The sequence below is a fragment of the Emydura macquarii genome, unplaced genomic scaffold (assembly GCF_026122565.2).
Source record: "Emydura macquarii macquarii isolate MOO-44397 ecotype Brisbane River unplaced genomic scaffold, CSIRO-AGI_Emac_v2 contig_2924, whole genome shotgun sequence".
NCBI classification, from domain to species: Eukaryota; Metazoa; Chordata; order Testudines; family Chelidae; genus Emydura; species Emydura macquarii.
In genome coordinates, this window is record NW_027133061.1 from 5,838,087 (window position 1) to 5,855,392 (window position 17,306).

Here is a 17,306-nt window from a genome sequence, read left to right on the forward strand (position 1 = left end):
GGTGAGTGGCCAAGAGGGGGTGCTCAACTACAGCGGTGATGCGGGTGGGGGACCTCTCCATTGTTCTCCATGGGGACTGCTGAGCACTTTGGCCCACTGGATAGCTCTATAACCACACAGCTGGTGAGGCCAGTCCCTTCCAGCAGGGGGCAGTGACGTGCACGCTCCGACACACCTACCCACCCAAACACACCAGGCGGGGACGACTGGGAGCCTCCCTGGCCCCCAGCCCACATCACGCACGCGTTGCACACCAGCCGCATGCTCACACGCTCACTCTCTGCTCCGGGCTTTGCACCACGAGTGACGCTGTGAGAAGTCTCATCAGATTTATTTCTCCTGGAAACCCCCCCACCCCCATCAGGTGATTTCACCAGCTCTTTAGCTCCACGATCGGCCTACGCGCCTCCTCCTCTTGCTGCCATAGAAAGTGCCCAGCCCTGCTCAGCAGCTGCCCCGGAGCTGCTAGGACCCGGGTTCTCGATTACTGCGCCACAGCCTTCTTCCCGCTCTCCACCAGCTGGTTGAGGAGGTCCATGAATTCAGTGTGCAGCCGCTTGGCGATAGGCGAAAGCTGCTCATTGGCCTGCTCCAGATAAGCCCTGGGGTGAAAGATACCCAGCTCCTTAGAGACAGGCAGGACTTGGCCAGGGAGATACAGCAGCCAGGGCCCTGCCTGCCCACTGGGCATGGGGACTGCATTGTACACCGCATGGGGGAAACTGAGGCACAGCCAAGGCGTGTGTCCCACCCAGGCTCACACAGGACTCGTTGGCTCTCGGCCCCCTGCTCAGACCATGCTGTCTGCAGTGGATGGGGCTGGAAATGATCCTCGCTGCGTGTGTGCTGGGCTGCCTGTACACCCAACAGACTCTGCCTGTTCTGCACGCCCCACTCTCCCTCCAATTCCCCCCAGCGGGGCGGCACCCCCTCTCCACACTCCTCACTGCAGCCCGTACCTTGCCTGAGCCTTTATCTCCTCGGCCTTCATCTTCTCCGGTAACTGCTGCAAGTATTCGGACGCCGTCTGGACATACTGGGAGACGACATCCGAGAAACTGGAGCTTGGGGTTTCTGCGTCACGCTTCACCAAAGCACCTGGGGGGCATGGAGAGCTGGGTTAGGCCCTTGACTCATGCAAACTGTGGGGCTTGGGCTGAGGTGATCCATCAGCCCCATGGCGTTAAGGAGGACAGCCATTAGCCCCATGGCGAATGGGGTTAGGGAGTGGGGCGATCCTTCAGCAACATGGGAAACGGCCCCAAAGATTGTGCCCAGTTCCCTGCATTAACCCACTCGGCCACACCCCCTCCCAGAGCTGAGAAGAGAACCCAGGAATCCTGACTCTCTCTTCTACCCTCTAACCTAGCCCCTCCCTCCCTGAAGAGGGTGGCGAGGGGGTGCGATCGGGAGCATACAGAGAAAAGCCGGACCCGCCAGCGAATCCGCCTCCTGCCGAGTGCTCGGTACGGCTCGTAAAGAGCTGCCGAGGGCTGGATGTGCAGGGTCCACCCCACAATAAAGCCGGGGCCATGCCGCGGGCGAGAGCATGGCCCTGGCATGGCTCTTACCTTCCAGACTGCAAACGCAGAGCAGCACCGCGGCCAAGACCAACACCTTCATCGTGACAGGCGCTGCACTGCAGGACCTGCGGGGCAGAGGGGACTAGGAATCAGCAGCTGCCTCAACCCTCTTGTCTCTGGTTAGGCCCCTGGGAGGAAAAGCTCCTGCTACCGGAGCAGATTGGGGTGAATTACCCCAACAGCAAGGAGACCGGGGGCTATGAGAACCCAGTGCAAAGGGGGCAGGGCCGTGGGGCAGAGGCGTACCCCCCTTGGGGCAGGGGCAGGAATGCTGGCTAACAGCGCAGGTGCTGTGGAGGGGAGTGAGGCGTGCTACTGGCCGGGTGGTGTCTGCAGAAATGAAGGGCTCTGAGCACTTGTGCGCAAGGGACCCCGTCACACGGACACCGCTGAGAGCTGTGGGGCAGGGGGTCAGGATGCTGACAGCCCAACATGACGGGCCCCCCGTGGCACTCAGCTCAGCCAGGCCTGGGGGGACTGCACAGCTGATTCCTGCCTGCCCACCCACCTACACCGAGTCCCTGGGAAGGAGGGCAACCCGCCGTCCCGATTTTATAGGGCCAGTCCTAATATCGGCGGCCTCTTCCCCCCACCCCCTGTCCTGATTTCTCACACTTGCTAGCTGGTCCCCCTACTGGGAGGCCACAGAGAGTGGCGCGGGCTCAACGGGGAGACTGGGCGGGGGGGAAGGTGAGGCAGCTCCAGAGACAAAGGCACATGCACCTCAGGGGGCAGGGGCTGCCTGGTACCCAGCTCCATCTGGGCAGCGAGACTCCTACAGCAGCCCAGCCTGGAGCGGACGTTAATTAAAAATAACGAACAAGCCCAGCAATGTCCCTGATTCTGCGTACACCCTACCCCCCGCTCTGCAGACAGACCTGCCCGGGCTGCTCACCTGGATCAGAAGCTGGTCAGGAACAGCGGGGTGCCCTCGCCCCTCACCTGGGGCTGCAGGAACTTATACCCCCGGCCCAGCTGGCCCAGCCCGCCCTGCCCGCTCATTGGTCGCCTGGCCGGGGATTCGCGGCTGTGCTGGGGAGGGGAATGTGCTGATGCTGGGCTGTACAATCGCTAACTGGCAAATCCCTGGTAAACAGGCTGGGGCTAAGGGTCGCGCCGAGGGCTGTGCGGGCCAGCGCTGGGGCCCGATGCACTGCACAGTGCATGAGGCCCTCGGGACAAATACCAGTGTCACCAGGCAGTGGCTGTGGGTGAGGCTCTGCCTAGGGTCTGCTGGGTGCCATGGCCAGTACTGCTATGGGCACTGTAGCAGCACGCTCTGTTCCCCTTAAGGGGCAGTGGTGCCCGGGGCAGTGTTCGCTGTCCCACTAAATCCCCCCTTTAAGGAAACGTGTTCAGGGGAGCAGCAGACTAGCTGGGGAACGGGGCCAGGTGTTAATCAGGGGGTTAAAGCCTGGCTGTGGGGGTGACTCTAAGAGCAGGGAGCCCCTGGGATGCAGGGCTGGAGGCTGGCTGCAGGGGGGCTGGGGAAGCAGACCCCTTGAACAGCCCCAGGGAGGAGGGCTGTGGAATCCTGGCACAGGGGGAAGGGTCTGGGGGGAGGAACAAAAAGGGGAGCTGGTCTCTTTAGACAGACTTGATAAATTGGTCCCCAGGCAGGGGACTGTGCCAGGAAGGGGGCTGCAAATGAGATACTGGGGAGGAGCAAGGCAGTGGCATGCCATGCTGTGCCACCGGGGTGTGCTCTGGGCTGACACCCACCCTGGTGGCCTAGTCCCTTCCCCCCATAGTTCCTACACGATAGGAAGGGGCATCGCACGGTGGATCTGCTGCAGAGAGTCAGAGTTGAGCACGGCCCTGGATGCGTCTGATCAAGACTGAGCTCTGGGGCTGGGCCTCATCACAAGGTGGAGCAGGTATCAGGCTTCAGGACAGGTCACTGCAGGGGTCAGGAAGGAATCCCTTATCTGCCCCCCAGGGCAGCACTGTACACTGGGCCAGATGTGTTCGGGGGGGAGGAACTGGCCATCACTGGTATGAACTCCAGACTAGCCAGAGCAGATAGGCTGCCCCAGGAAACAGGTGGGGCAGGGGTGGGACCCAGGACTATGGGCTGAGCTGGTGGGACTGACGGCCATCTCCTATTGCCCTGTGCTTGGGGGGCCTGGAGAGGGCAAGCGTGGGGCTAGTGGAGTAGGATGGGGCAGTGTCTGTTATGTGCCCCACAGGGAGGCGATTAACCCTTACAACCTGCATGGGGCACACAGGTGAGCGGGCAGGGCGGGATTCCAGCTGTTGGGGCTCTGGATCCAGGGAGGAGCCTGGAGCCAGCTTCCCTCCCTGACCTCCCTCTAGCATCTCCCTCTGGGGCCACCAGCCCACAGGGACAGACAGCTCCTAGGGGCTTAGCCAGCTGGCGACTGGCCACTTGCCATGGGAAAGGGCCCCAAGCACTTGGCAGGAGGCTGGAGCCCCCCAGGGGGTGTCTGATCTGTGGGGCCCTGGCTGCTGGGTGAGCAGGGGAAAGCCCAAACTTTGCTGCTGGACCTGGAGCCCCTGCAGGGGAAAGCTGGGTGCAGGGTGGGGGAAAAGCCTCCTGGCTCCCTGCACCCCGCTAGCCCCTGCTCCCCCCCACAGCTGTCCCACCGGGACTAGTCCAGCTGGGCTCCAGCACCCCCTCCGCCTGCGTGCCGTGGGGCACTTCTGAGCCACAGGGTGAAGGCCAGTGTGGCCTAATCTTATCACTCACTGACCGTTAACCTCCAACATGTCAACATGAGTCAGCGGGCAGGGGCGGGAGGAGGGGGTGTGAATGGCCTCATGGGAGGGGCGCTGACGAGCACTCATGGCTCTTCGGCACCTGTCCTCAGAGAATCTCAAAGCCCCCGAGCAGCATTTTTAGATCAAGCCCCGGGGAAACTGAGGTACAGAGCCGAGGCATGACCTGCCCGAGAGAGCCGGGAGTGGCACTCCCCCTCCTGTGCCCTAACCACTCCACAGAGGGCCTTGGAGCAGCTTTCTACCACCCCTGCCACAGGCCGGTGCCCAGACACGGGACGAGCCAGGCTGGGTGGGCTCAGGGCAGACGCTCCCTCCTGCAGCAGGCAGAGAGGGAGAGCAGCGGTAAAGGTTCCCTGACTCAGACCGAGCTCCTTGGTCAGTAGCAGCAGAAAGTGGCTGGCTGGCTCCCCCCTGCTATCCCATGGCAGGTCCCTGTTGCTGGCCCAGTACCAGGTCAGGTGTGGGCCGGGGATCTAACCGAGAGCGGAGCCCAGGCCAGGCTCCTGTCCAGGCCCAGAGGATGTGTGTAGACAAACCCCTGGGAGAAACTCACTGCGGTGTCTGGCGCTCCTAACTGGGCAGCCTGATGTCCTCTGTGAGCGGCACCATCACGTCCCCCATCCCTGCTCTCCAGCCATTTGCTCAGAGGTACTGTAGACTGTTAGAGGTGACGCACACTGCGCTCTCACCTACCCATCCGGCGTTGCATCTTCCTGCTCTGGTTTTCCTTCATTTAAAATGAAAATCATTGGTAGGCTGCTGCTCGCTCCTTGTGTACAGAGGAGTCCCAGGCCAAGAAAGAGCCTGCAGCATTCCCCCCACCGTAGGCCCAGTTAGAGTTACCCAGGCCATCTCAGCGCCAGCATTTCCTGACTTAGCCCTGGCACCTGTCACCCAAGCATTGCTCTGGGGAATTTGGTATCCCATACAGAATGCGTTTGCCAACGGCTCAGTTCTTTGCCAGCTCTGCTCTTCATCGGCACAGCCCCACTCCCTGTCCTTTGGGTTCGTGCCACTTTCCAACAGGGATGAGTCTACCCTACCTAAATTGGACCCAGACAGGAACTCTCCTGAAGCCCAGAAGTGTCCGGGGCTCGGCCTGGGCTCAGCCCCATTTCCCGCAGTCCAGCACAAACCATTCTGGCCAGGTGGCAACCCCCAAAAGGCTGTGTGGGTGCTGCCCCGCCTGGCTGCTTCCCTGCCACGAGTCTTTGTTGAGAGAGGCGGGCCCCATGTTCCTCTGCGCCAAGGGCCAATGCACTGGGGCAGTGGGGGCAGACCTTTGCTAGACTCCTTCCCCACAGCTGGGAACACACCCAGGACGGGCAGGTCGCAGCAGACCCTAGGGTTTTCCAGGTATATCCTGCTGGGCTCCTGCCCCCAAAGCCAGCGCAGAAGCCCTGCCAGCCTCCCTCCCCCACCGGCTCAGTCACTTTGTCTCTGTTTGTTTGACTGTTTCCAGGAAAGCCCTGTGTTAACAGCAGGCCCTGAGGAGTGAGCAGGGACTGGAGCCCTGACCCTGGCCAGTGTGGGCTGTGCTTCACCTGGGTCAAAGGGTGCGGAGGGAGTGCAGGGGGATCCTCCCACATGGGGCAGGCGGAACACGCCCCCAGCACCCCTCAGCGAGGGCAGAGGGGGGAGACGGACAGACTAATACATCTGACCTGAGGCAGCATGGCCAGGACCCCACCCTGCAGGGGGACAACCTGGTCAACCTGGGCTGTGTGATGGGGGGGGTCACAGGAGGGGGTGCTGGGGAGAAAGGAAGGCTGGTGGGGAAAAAAGAAGAGAAAGAGGCTCCTTCCCCATCAGAATAAGAGCCGCAGCGGGGAGAATCATAGAGTTGGAAGGGACCTCAGGAGGTCATCTAGTCCAACCACCTGCTCAAAGCAGGACTAACCTCAGCTAAATCATCCCAGCCAGGTTTTTGTCAAGCCGCAGCTTAAAAACCTCTAAAGATGGAGATTCCACCACCTCCCTAGGTAACCCATTCCAGTGCTTCACCACCCTCCTAGGGAAACACTTTTTCCTAATGTCCAACCTAGACCTCCCCAACTGCAACTTGAGACCATTGCTCCTTGTTCTGTCATCTGCCACCACCGAGAACAACCTAGCCCCATCCTCCCTGTAACCCCCTTTCAGGTAGTTAAAGGCTGCTATCAAATCCCCCCTCATTCTTCTCTTCTGCAGACTAAACAAGCCCAGTTCCCTCAGCCTCTCCTCATAAGTCCTGTGCTCCAGCCCCCTCAGCATTTTTGTTGTCCTCCGCTGGACTGTCTCCAAAGCAACTGAGACCTCAGCCAGCAGACTGCCCCCCCCCAGCCCCAGAGCACCCACCCTGCTCTCCCCGTGCCCCAGAGCACCTGCCCCATACCCCAGGGCATCCGCCCCGCTCGCCCCGCGCCCCAGGGCACCCGCCCCATTGACACGCGCGGCCCCAGCTCTCCCCACATCCCGACAACGCATGGGGGGCGGGGGGGAGGGCCGGGTGCCCGTTTCCAACATGGCGGCCAGGGCGGCGCCCCGGCGGCCGCTCCCGTGAAGCCACTTCCTGCGGGGGCGGTGCCCGGGCGCAAGATGGCCGCCCCCAGCGAGCCCAGAGGGAGCGGAGCCCAGCGCGGGGGTCGGGCCGCGTGAGTGGCGGGCGCCGGGCAGCCGGGGGCGGCGGCGACCAGAGGCATCGTGTGGGTCAGGCCCCCCCGGCCGGGGAGCCCCCCCCACCCTGCACCCCCCTGCCAGCCCCTACTTCCCTCCTAGGGCCGCCCCCCAGGAACGAGCCCCCCTGGGCTCCCTTGTCCCGGGGGCAGTTACTCCCTGCCCCCACCTCGGGGCAGCCAGGCCCCCCGGTGCACCCCCAGCCCCCAAGGGCAACCAGCCCCCCTGGTGCACCCCTAGTTCCCACGGACAGCCAGCCCCCCGCCCGGTGCACCCCAGCCCCCACGGACAGCCAGGTCCCCAGCCTGGGCAGGCGTCAGCCCCCGCTGTGTGTCATGTTCCTGGAGTCCCGGGGGCTGGGGGCAGCCTGGTGTCTTCGGGCTGGGGAACCCGCGGGTGCCTGCTGATCCCACCTCTCTGTGTGTTCCCTCCTCGGCCTGGAGGCAGGGATTTGGGGGTTTTTGTTTTTTTTTTTGGAGGGTGGTTACACCCCTGCATCCCAGGGCCAGGCGGCGCGGCCTGAGGTGCGATGGGAAACGTGCTGGCGCCCGTGCCCGTCTTGCACAGACCCCTGCGCCGGGAGGAGCCGCTTACCAACCCGGGCAGCTTCGATGAGCTCCACCGGAAATGCAAAGGTGGGTCTGGCCCGCCCCTCCTGGGACAGAACGACTGGGGCAGAGACATGCCACGCTGTGGGGACTGGAGAGTGCTTTTCTGCCAGCCACTGCCTGCAGGGACCAGGGCAGGAGCGCTGGCTGTGGGGGAGCCCCAGCTGCTCCAGCTCCGGTCTTCCATAGCAGGGGTGCTGTGGCACTCGGCTCTCCTGTGTTTCCGGGGTCCCGTTCTGCGCTGCGATGGGCGGCGCTCCACCCGGGCGACGGTGTGCGGACAGGAGGCGAGTTAACAGGAGCCCTTGAACCGTAACTCGTGTTAAATGGCTGGGGAAGCTGAGGGCCGAGTTCTGGTCGGGGTGGGAGGCTCCCGCCCGTTTCAGCACAAACACTCGCGCGGTTGAGGGAGGATGGGGGTGAAGACCCCAGGGTGCTCTCGTCGTCGCCCTTGCTGGGCTCTGCCCGGGCTTTGGAGCCTGGAGCCCAGAGGAGCCGGCTGCCCTTGCTCTGGATCCGTGAGCTCTTGCAGTTTGCCGTCTAAGCCCCTCTCCCTCCCGTCTCCTTGCAGATGTCTTCCCCCAGCAGATGGAAGGGGTGAAACTGATCATCAACAAGGTCCTGAGCAGCCACTTCCAGGTCAGTCGGCACCTCCAACTGCTTTCCTACTCCTCACCTCCCGGCTGCGGGTGGTGCACGCCTTCGGTGCATGCCCTGGCCCCTCTGCGGGGGCTGGCAACCAGGGGGCCCTGGTGGGATGGAGATCAGGGCCTGTTCCTTCTTGGAGCTGGGCTCAGAACCCACAGACTTAGTAGCCATCGACAGGCTGTCTGGGAAACGCCCAGCGCTGGCTGGATGGGATCTGGGGTGTCGAGGTGAAGACGCTGCTGGGATCCAGGCAGTGGGTTGCCGCGCCATGCTGTGGCTTTGCCCTCCTCCCCCTCTTCTGAGTGGGTGCAAGGATGCGCACAGCCTAATGTTTGCTCTGGAGGTGCGGCCTGTGGAGACTACACGGCCCAGGGTGTAGTGCAGCCAGGCAGGTTCACGCTGGGCTGCGGCCTCAGAGAGATGGAGGAGGCTCTGGAGAAGAGGAGCGGGGGCTGGCGGCTGGGCTGTGGGGGGGCAATGATCAGGTGGCACTGTCCACGTTGGCTGGGCTGGAAGGAGCTGGAGCCCGTGGGGATAGCACACCACACCCTATCTGAGTCTGACCCCACTCATGTCCTCTCCAGGTTACCCACACCGTTCACATGAGCACAATTGGCCAATCGAGCTACCACTTCAACACCACCTACGTGGGAGACCGGCAGCTCAGCCCTACCGAGGTGAGCTGGGACCCAAACGCACCAGGGCTCGGAGCCAGGCATCCGGGCTCAGCTCCCAGCACCAGGATGGAGCAGGGTCTGAGATGCCCAGGTCTCAGCACCCCACAACTCCCTTTGTTCTCAGTGGAGGGCAGGGGATTCTCCAGAGTACTTAGTGGCAGCTGAGCATGCTAGAAAATCTGCCCATGAAAGCATGGGGCTGTGACCAGGACACCTGGGTTCTCAGATCTGTGACTGACTCGGATCCCTTCCCCCGTCTCTGCAGCAGGTCTGACCTGGCGCCCCCCGGGCGAGTAGGGGGGGTGCATGAAGCACGTCCATGAACGCTGGGTGGCTCACTCTGGTGCTAGGGAGGAGCAGAGCTGGGAGAGATGCTAGTGGTGGTAGACACCTGAGCCTCTTCACAGGGAGCTGGGTGAGGAATGGGACCCTGGGCTTTCTGCTGAGAGATGTATGGGTTCCCCACATAGCCTGGGTTCCCTGGCAGGTGAGTGTCTGAGCCCCAGCGGGGGCGTCTCTCTGCCTGCTGGGTGGGTGCGTGACCTGCCACCGGCAGCGTTTTCTCTGGGAGCCAGCCTCGCTGCTCAGCCCATTCTTGCACGGGGGCTCCTCGCTCTCAGACTGCAGCGTGATGGAGGCGGGCTGGGTCCTGCAGGGCCCCGTGCTCAGTGGGCTTCCAGCCCCCTGGCCAGGGAGAGAGCCTGGCATCTGAGTGCGACCCGAAAGCCCCTGCACCATCAGGCCAGGGAAAGGACCCAGCGCTGCCCTGATTCTGAAGCCATCACTGGATTCTTTGGAGCCTGACTCAGGATATTTGAACGTGGGGGGCTGGCAGCAGCCCAGTGGCATGGCAGCCACGTCCGAGGGGATTGGCACAGCCGGGTATGTGGCCCGGTGGGGCCAGGGCTCTCTCCTTTTGGGAGTGCTGAGCTCAGAAGGCGCCACTGGGAGGAGCAAGAGAGTCCAGCCTGTGCTCAGTCCCCAGGCCGGGGCTCGTGTGCGCACAGGAGACCTGCCGAGGGAGGGGTGTGCGAGGCACGGGATGTGGGGCAGAGCTCCAGCTGAGGGGGAGGGGTGCGGAGGCCCCCACCGCACACACTGCTCCCAGGAACCAGGCTGAGATCCTGCAGACTTGCTGCACCTGAGCCTTGGCACAAGGGAAGCTGTCCCGGGCAGGTGTCTCCCCTGCCGCAGCCGGAGGGATGCCGGGGCTGCGGACTGCACCATCGATGGCGTATCTGCAGCCGGCATGGGGCTGCCCGGAGGGGCCAGGGAGCTGCGGTGGTGACCCAGTGCCTCCCGGCATAGCCCCGTGCCAGCGCCGTGCCCCTTCGCCCTGCAGGCTTTCCCCACGCTCGTCGGGGACATTGACAGCGGCGGGAGCCTCCACGCCCAGATGCTGCACCTGGTGGCGGAGCGGATCCGTACCAAGGCGGTCTTCCAGGTGAGGCCGTGGGGCAGGGCATGGAGGGGGATGGCGGGTGGGTGTGGCGTGGGGAGGCAGGGCTTGGTGTGGGAGGGGTGGGGGGTTTCTGAGCATGCATGTGGTGGTTGCAGCGCTGACACTGCAAGTTAAGCGCTGGGATCTTGGTGGTGGCTGCGCTCGCCCAGCCGCTAATCCGGCCGCGCCGATTCCCCGGAGCCAGGGAGGGCTGGAACCCAGCCTAGTCCCTGCTACTTGCAACTCCTTGGGGGGGCTGTAAATGCAGGGGTGGCGCGGTGGAGTGTCCCGGGGCTGGGGTGGGGCGGGATGTGGGGTGGGGCCATGGGGCAGGACAGGGCGTGAGACATGGAGTGGGACGTGCAGCTATGATGGGAGGTGTGTGGGGGGCATGGGACAGGGTGGGATGTGGGGGCATGATGGGGTGGTGATGTGGGGCGGGGCCTGAGGCTGTCATGGGGGCAGGGGCGGTGTGTGGCTGTGACGTGGTGGGGCATGGGGCAGGGCAGCAGGGCGTGGGGCAGAGGGTGCCACGCCCACAGCTGAGGCCCTGCCCCCCGCAGACGCAGCAGGCCCGGTTCGTGACGTGGCAGTTCGACGGGGAGCTCCGTGGCGATGACTGCACGGCCACGCTGACGCTGGGCAACCCCGACGTGCTCAGCCAATCAGGTGAGCCCAGCCCCATTCTCCTGACTCACTTCCTGTCCTAAACTCTCCTGCCGCTGGCTCCTTCCACCCCCTTCCTGCCTGAACCCCACGGCCCAGGGCTTGGCACCGAGCAGCCCCCTCATCCGCTCTAGGGCATGGACAGCCTGGGGCCCGGCTCTGCTGCTCTGGGTCTAGCAGCCAGGTGGCTAGCTGTGAAATCTCCATGCTGTGAAGCTGATGGGCCCCCATGTGGCAGATGGGGAGGGCAGCATGGGCTAGTGTCCACAGCTGGGGGGAGGGCTGGGAGTCAGGACTCCTGGATTCTGGCACCAAGTGGCTGTGACCTTGGACAGGCCCCTCCCTGCTCAGTGCCTCAGTTTCCCATCCGCTGGCCCCGGGAGGTGGTGCTGAAAGGCGCTGTGCGAGGCCGGACCCTGCCGTCGTGGCGGCGGGGGCGGAGTCTGGCGCTAACGGTCTCCCCCTCCCTGCAGTCATCGTGGTGGCCCACTTCCTGCAGAGCGTGACCTCGCGGCTGGTCCTGGGCGGGGAGATGGTCTATCACCGGCGCCCGGGCGAGGAGGGCGCCATCGTCACCCTGGCAGGGAAGTACACCGGTACGAGGACGCGGCTGCCCGGCTCGCTCGGCTGGGTCACTGCTCCACACCTGCCTGCGCCAGAGCTGAGCCGTGGGGCAGGGAAAGGGCGGAGGGTTGGGGGGCAGGCCGTCCCAGAGCACAGAAATGTGGCGCAGCTGGTACCCCTGCTGAGAGACCCGGGGAGTGGGAGGCATCACGGGCGGGAGGGCTGCAGGTTGGGACCGGGGAGCATTGGAAGAGCTGGGGGGGGCGCGTGGGGCTGGGATAGCAGGGAGCTGTGGGGCAGCACAGAGGGGCAGGGCAGGTGAAGCCCGTCCAGCGCCTGTCCGAGCTGTCCCTCCCGGCTGGGCTCCAGTCCCGTCGCGCTCCTGAGCGAGTTAGACAGTCCCAGCTCCGCGCCCCTTGCCAGCTCTACTCCCTCTGTGTCTCTGCAGCTCTCAAGTGGGTGGCGACGCTGAACATTGGTTATGGCGGGGCCCACGCCAGCTACTACCACAGAGCCAACGAGCAGGTGAGCCCTGCCCCCCCCCGGGGGGCTGCCCCCATCCACCAGGGCGCCTGCGGGCGTCTCTCACCCCAGACTTCCGCCCCTGCAGGTGCAGGTTGGGGTGGAGTTAGAGGCCAACACCCGGCTACAGGACACGACCTTCGCCTTCGGCTACCAGCTCAACCTGCCCCAGGCCAGCATGGTCTTCCGAGGTGAGTGAGGAGTTGCCCAGGGCTGGTGCCAGCCTCTCACGGGGGCCGGGGCTTCTCTGGGGCCATTGGACCCACGGACTCCCTGCCCCGCAGTGCCAGAAGGTGCAAGATCCCCCCTCCCCCAACGTGGCTGCGTGGTCCTGGCAGGAGCTGACTGGGGCTTGGGCAGGGGACGCTTATAGCTGGGGTTTTCCCAGCTGCAGCCAGGCCGTTGGCCTCGGGCCCCTTCACCCACTTGCTGAGGGCTCCTCTGCGCCGTGCGGGGACGTCCCAGCTTCGCTGTCCAGCCCCCAGCACTATCCGGCAGCGTGGCAGCAGAGCCCCTGGCTACCTGGGCGACAGGAGACTCCCCACTCATGAGCAGTACAGGGCCTGTGGCACGCAGCAGAGCTGTTCGGATCCCATCCAGCAGAGGGCAGTGGCGATGCACCAGCCTATTCACTGTGTGTAAAAACCATATTATGAATGAAAAGGGCTAGAAGCCTCTGCCCAGTTTGTGAAATGTCCTGTCCTCCCACCTGCAATCCCCCATGGAGCCAGCCAGTCCCCCTGCCCTGGGGTTGGACTGGAGCCTGCATCCCCTCGAGGGGAAAGGCCCCATATCCCCTGTGTCATTCCCTTCACCCTTGGGCCAGATCAGAACCGGTGCCCCTTAGAGGGGAAAAGTCCTGTGACCCATTTCCCCGGAGCCGGTCAGTTCCCTTGCCCTAGAACTGGATCAGAGCTGGCTCCCCCTCAAGGGGAAAGGCCCTGTGTCCTGTTGCTAAGCTAGGGTGCCTGGGGCAGGGCTTTCTCTTGCCTCCCTTGCTTGTTCCCCTTCTGCAGGGGCACCGATCCGGCTGTGTGTGTACTGAGCGCTGGGAGCATGAGGGGCGGGGACGGCAGCCCGGGTCCCTGTGACTCAGCTGTGGGACGGAGCCACAGCCCCAGAGAGAGCCCCGTCTGTGTGTCCCCTGAGTGCTCCCCCTCCCCGGCTCCTTGCCCTCTGCCTGGTGACTCCAGCTCCGTGGGCAGCTCTGGTGCAGCCGCAGCCCCAGAGAAGCTGGGACTGGGGGGGGAGGAGGAGCCAGCGGCCTGGTCCCCAGAGCTCAGGCAGACGGGCGCTGGGTGCCTGCTCCGGGCCCCAGGCAGGGAGGATGGCCCCGGGCTGCCCACTGTGCTGTTGGGGCGCCCAGCAGGCTCCAGTGCCCCGGGGGAACAGGCCGTGGGTGTTGGGCACTGAGCGGGGGCTGGGAGCCCGTTGCAGCTGGCCGGAGCCCTGGGGGGTGGAGCAGGATGACCTGGAGTCTGGGACTCAACTGGGGCTTCTCCAGCTGGGAAGGGGGGGCTGGGCGCTGGGGCCTGGTCTCTGCAGTGGCTCCTGTCCCTTCCCCTGCAGGTCTCCTGGACAGTAACTGGTGCGTGGGGGGCGTCCTGGAGAAGAAGCTGCCACCCCTGCCCGTCACCCTGGCCCTGGGCGCCTTCCTCAACCACTGGAAGAACCGTTTCCACTGCGGCTTCAGTGTCATCGTGGGTTGAGGGGCCCTCGCGGGGCTCCCTGCTTTCGCCCCAGCCCGGGGGGGCAAGGGCAGAGCCAGGCGCCAAGTGGATTCTGACCGGCATGCTCCGGCGGGAGCGAGATCCTGGCTGCGTGCCTGCATCGGGCCCTGCTTGCTGCGGCCTGGGGCGTGGGAGCCTGCCTGCCACCTGCCTGCCTCAGGGAGCCTCTGTGCCATGGAGCCAGTGCCCTGCTGGAGCCGACCTGCAGCTGGTCCCGCCCTGGGCGGCTGCTCCTGTGTCCGCAGGGATGTCTGATACCTGGTGCCCTGGAGGGCGCCCCTTCCCCTGCCCCCACCAACCCCTTCTCCGCACGCGGCCGAGCTGGGGAGGGGACGTCGTGGGCCCCTCCTTCCCCTTCCCCGTGCGGTGGGACCTGGCGCTGGCAGAGTCCCCCCAGGGCTGTGGGTCGGAGGTGCTGTCTCTTCACCTGCTCTGGGCCCTGGACGGGAGGGCCCTGTCCTGGCGGGGGGGGCTCCAGGGCTTTTTGTGATGTTCTCACTCCGTGTACGATGGCTTGGAACCTGATTAAAGTGTTTGGGCTGACGGGCGGCTGGAGTCGGTGGCTTGACGGCTCAGCCGCACGTACACGCACGTTCGCCCGCCCGCCCTGTGGGTTACGGCTCAGCAGTGGAGGTGGGGGGCAGGACTCGGACATGTATTGATGGACAGTTGCTCTCTGCAGGTGGAGCAGCATCTATGGTGTGTCTCCCCGCCCCCCACCCCCCGAAGGGGAGGTGCCAAGCTCTGTGCAGCCACTTCCTACTCCGTGTGTTTGGGGGGAGGTGCCCCAGAACAACTGAATGGGGTGAAGAGGATGCATGTCGGGGGGCTGCACTTGGAGCCCCCCTGTGCACCTGCTCCTGGCCCCGCCACTTCCTACTCCGTGTGTTTGGGGGCGTGGGGGGTGAAAATGCCTGCTGCTGGTGCCCACCACGGCCTCATGGGGTCTGGCTGCAGAACAACTGAATGGGGTGAAGAGGATGCATGTCGGGGGCTGCACTTGGAGCCCCCCTGTGGAGGAGAGTACGAACAGACTTCAAGGGGGACATTGCGTAGGGGGCCCAGTTTGACTCTGTGGCTCTGGTGTGACCGCTGCTGGAATTCGTGTCCTGTCCTGGTGTCCACCCTTCCCGAAGGAGGCTGATAAATTGGAGCGGGGTCAGAAAAGAGCCGCGAAAATGAGTCCAGCACCAGGGTGTGTCTGCACTTAACATGCCACACAGTCACAGCTTCTGCTGTCGGTCACTGTGTCCTCCTGCTTCACAGCTTTTGGTGGTGATGGGGAGAGAAGCAGCGCGCTCTTCCAAGCCTGCCCCCTGTCCCCTGGCCAGCTCACCTACCCCAGTGGTGCAGGGTTGATGAGATGTGCATGGATCTCATGCCTGGGGGGCAGCTCCCCCATCCAGGCTGCACTCCAGCGTGGTCCATGTCGGTGTTCAGGGCACGGGCTGTGGGTCTAGTCCCTGTGCCAATGACCCTGCCTGATTGTGCTCTGCCTGGGCTGGGCAGGGGACCGGCTGGGGCATGCTGCCCTGCAGCGGCTCTCAGTGCCAAAGCTCTTACGTGGCAGCTGAGCTGGGTGAATGAACTTGCATGTGGATCCTCCCCAGGAGGGCCCTGGGGACTTGAGGAGCTGGGCTCTTGGCCCCCGTCCTGCCCAGCGGGTGAGGTGTCAAAGTGGCGCACGTGGGGGGGACCGTACCCTGGTCCTCGTGGTGGCTCCATGGCAGAGCTACTGCCAAGACTACACTCCAGCGTGGTGCTCTGCAGCTACGCGCGTGCGTTCCTCCCCAGGAGGAATTGTTCCTGGTGCAGCCCCTGGCTCCATCGCCCCGGGACCTGCTCTGCAGCTAGCGTCTACCCTCAGCCTCCCCCCAGCTAGGCCCAGGATTGGCCTCTGGAAACTTGGCTTTCCACATAAAACTGGTTTTAGCCCTTGTTGCATAGAAACCTGAGAAAATGTGCCGTGACTGGCTGCAGAGAGGGCGGCCTGGGTCTGCAGGGAGCCTGAGAGCAGAGCGCCCGGGGAAGATGCGAACTGCCCTATTCATGGTAAATAGGCATCAACTCTGAAACCTAATGATGTCCTTTCAAATGCCAGCAGCGCTGCTAACTCACCACTGCTCATTGTAGCAGGATTCACTTCATAATCCCAAATTCCCTCTCCAGGGACCAACCTCTCTCACTGCCTGCCCTGCCCTCCCCCACCCCCCATACCAACCTCCCACCCTACCCGTGACAAGCAGGTTGCTGGGGGGGGATGACACACACACTCACTGCAGATGCACACATGACACACATGCAACACACTGCACATGGACACACAGCACACACTGCACGCTAACACACACACACAACACACACTGCACATGGACACTGTCTATTATCATTGGAGCAGGGACATGGACCTCGTGCCCCTCTGCGCCCACAACACGGCAGGTGACGGCGTCGCCTTCGCTCCCTGGCCCGACGGCTCTTTAATGATTTACACCGAGGGGCACAGCGGGGCCAGGAGAGCCCGTTCCAGCCCTCGGTCGCATGCTCACCCGGGAGGGGTGCGATCCAAAGCCCTTCTCTTCGGGGCGCCCGTAACTGGGTTTTTCAGCAAACAAACTAGTCAGCTGAAAAACGTGACCCATCTCTGACCGCCACCCACAGACATTGATACAGGCCACTGACACACACACACACACACAGACACCTGCTCTGCCACACATGGACACACACGCTCTGACCCCGGGGCGGGAAACCCAGGTGTGACGGCCGGTGGACCCGGCGCTTGTCCCCCCGGGCACGTGCTGGGTGAGTGCGGCTGTGCCCCTGGGCGGGAACGGCAGGTGCCAGGGTGGCACATGGCTGTGTCGTGGGGACAAGCTGCCAGGCACAGCCGGCCAGCACCCAGGCTGGGGGAGGGCAGGGCCTGCAGCCGTGACAGCCTACCCTCCCTGCCCCACAGCATCACACACCCGCCACAGCCACACGCACAACCACACCCCCACTGCACACCCCCGCCCTGCTGCATGGCCCTGTGCCCCCAGCCCCCCCGTGCACTCCTCCGTCCAGCTGGGCCCCACTTGGGCTCCACTCCCTCCCGCAGGGTCTCTGACCTGCCCCCCGCCTGCCCCGGGCTCCTCTCAGTGCCTCTCGGCTTCCTTCCCTCGTGGCCCGGGGCCACATGGCAGCCCTCGCAGGCCGGGGTGCTGGGACCAGGATCCGGCTGCACCTCGCCCTGAAGAGGGGCGCCTTGGCAATGCAGCCTGGGCTCTGCAGGGTGGATTTGGGGGGGGGGGGGGGCAGGGACCAAGGACACAGAGTCAGTGGGGGCAGGGAGGCTGCTGAGACAAGGCCCTTAGGGAGAGGGAGGCCTTGGAGCTGGGCGGGACAGAGCCAGTAGGCCAGCATTTGCCTGGGGTGCAGGAGCCCGAGTGACACCGAATCCTGGGCCAGGGAGCCAGGCCGTCTCCTCCTAC

General features: G+C 64.3%; 2 protein-coding genes across 3 annotated transcripts; one reads left to right on the forward strand and one right to left on the reverse strand.

The window, feature by feature from the left end:
• Positions 1-315: 315 nt before the first annotated feature.
• On the reverse strand, positions 316-2,548 carry APOA2 (apolipoprotein A2). The gene is made up of 4 exons (XM_067569478.1): positions 2,479-2,548; positions 1,572-1,648; positions 960-1,098; positions 316-602 (listed from the first exon to the last, which is right to left on the reverse strand). Exons 2-4 carry the CDS (start codon positions 1,621-1,623, stop codon positions 485-487), a joined length of 309 nt encoding a protein of 102 aa, XP_067425579.1. The 5' UTR covers positions 1,624-1,648; positions 2,479-2,548; the 3' UTR covers positions 316-484.
• Positions 2,549-6,927: 4,379 nt separating this feature from the next.
• On the forward strand, positions 6,928-14,379 carry TOMM40L (translocase of outer mitochondrial membrane 40 like). 2 transcript variants are annotated; one of them, XM_067569597.1, is made up of 10 exons: positions 6,928-7,007; positions 7,460-7,615; positions 8,160-8,227; positions 8,821-8,913; positions 10,256-10,357; positions 10,918-11,023; positions 11,494-11,616; positions 12,033-12,109; positions 12,195-12,297; positions 13,676-14,379. In XM_067569597.1, the coding sequence occupies exons 2-10, from the start codon at positions 7,510-7,512 to the stop codon at positions 13,813-13,815; spliced, it is 918 nt and encodes a 305-aa protein (XP_067425698.1). In that variant the 5' UTR covers positions 6,928-7,007; positions 7,460-7,509; the 3' UTR covers positions 13,816-14,379. The 2 variants fall into 2 exon arrangements, with proteins under 2 accessions (XP_067425698.1, XP_067425699.1); XM_067569598.1 differs by lacking the exon at positions 6,928-7,007 and having other exon boundaries at positions 7,042-7,615; positions 11,494-11,600; positions 12,029-12,109.
• Positions 14,380-17,306: the final 2,927 nt, after the last annotated feature.

What these genes read in the sequence shown, in the direction of transcription:
- APOA2 (XM_067569478.1), bottom strand. Translation starts at nt 1,623, where the DNA reads ATGAAGGTGTTGGTCTTGGCCGCGGTGCTGCTCTGCGTTTGCAGTCTG. An exon ending in CTGCGTTTGCAGTCTGGAAG is followed by an intron (nt 1,099 to 1,571) that starts GTAAGAGCCATG and finishes CATGCCCCCCAG; the next exon opens with GTGCTTTGGTGAAGCGTGAC. An exon ending in GAGATAAAGGCTCAGGCAAG is followed by an intron (nt 603 to 959) that starts GTACGGGCTGCA and finishes CTTTCACCCCAG; the next exon opens with GGCTTATCTGGAGCAGGCCA.
- TOMM40L (XM_067569597.1), top strand. Translation starts at nt 7,510, where the DNA reads ATGGGAAACGTGCTGGCGCCCGTGCCCGTCTTGCACAGACCCCTGCGC. An exon ending in GTACCAAGGCGGTCTTCCAG is followed by an intron (nt 10,358 to 10,917) that starts GTGAGGCCGTGG and finishes TGCCCCCCGCAG; the next exon opens with ACGCAGCAGGCCCGGTTCGT. An exon ending in CCTGGCAGGGAAGTACACCG is followed by an intron (nt 11,617 to 12,032) that starts GTACGAGGACGC and finishes GTGTCTCTGCAG; the next exon opens with CTCTCAAGTGGGTGGCGACG.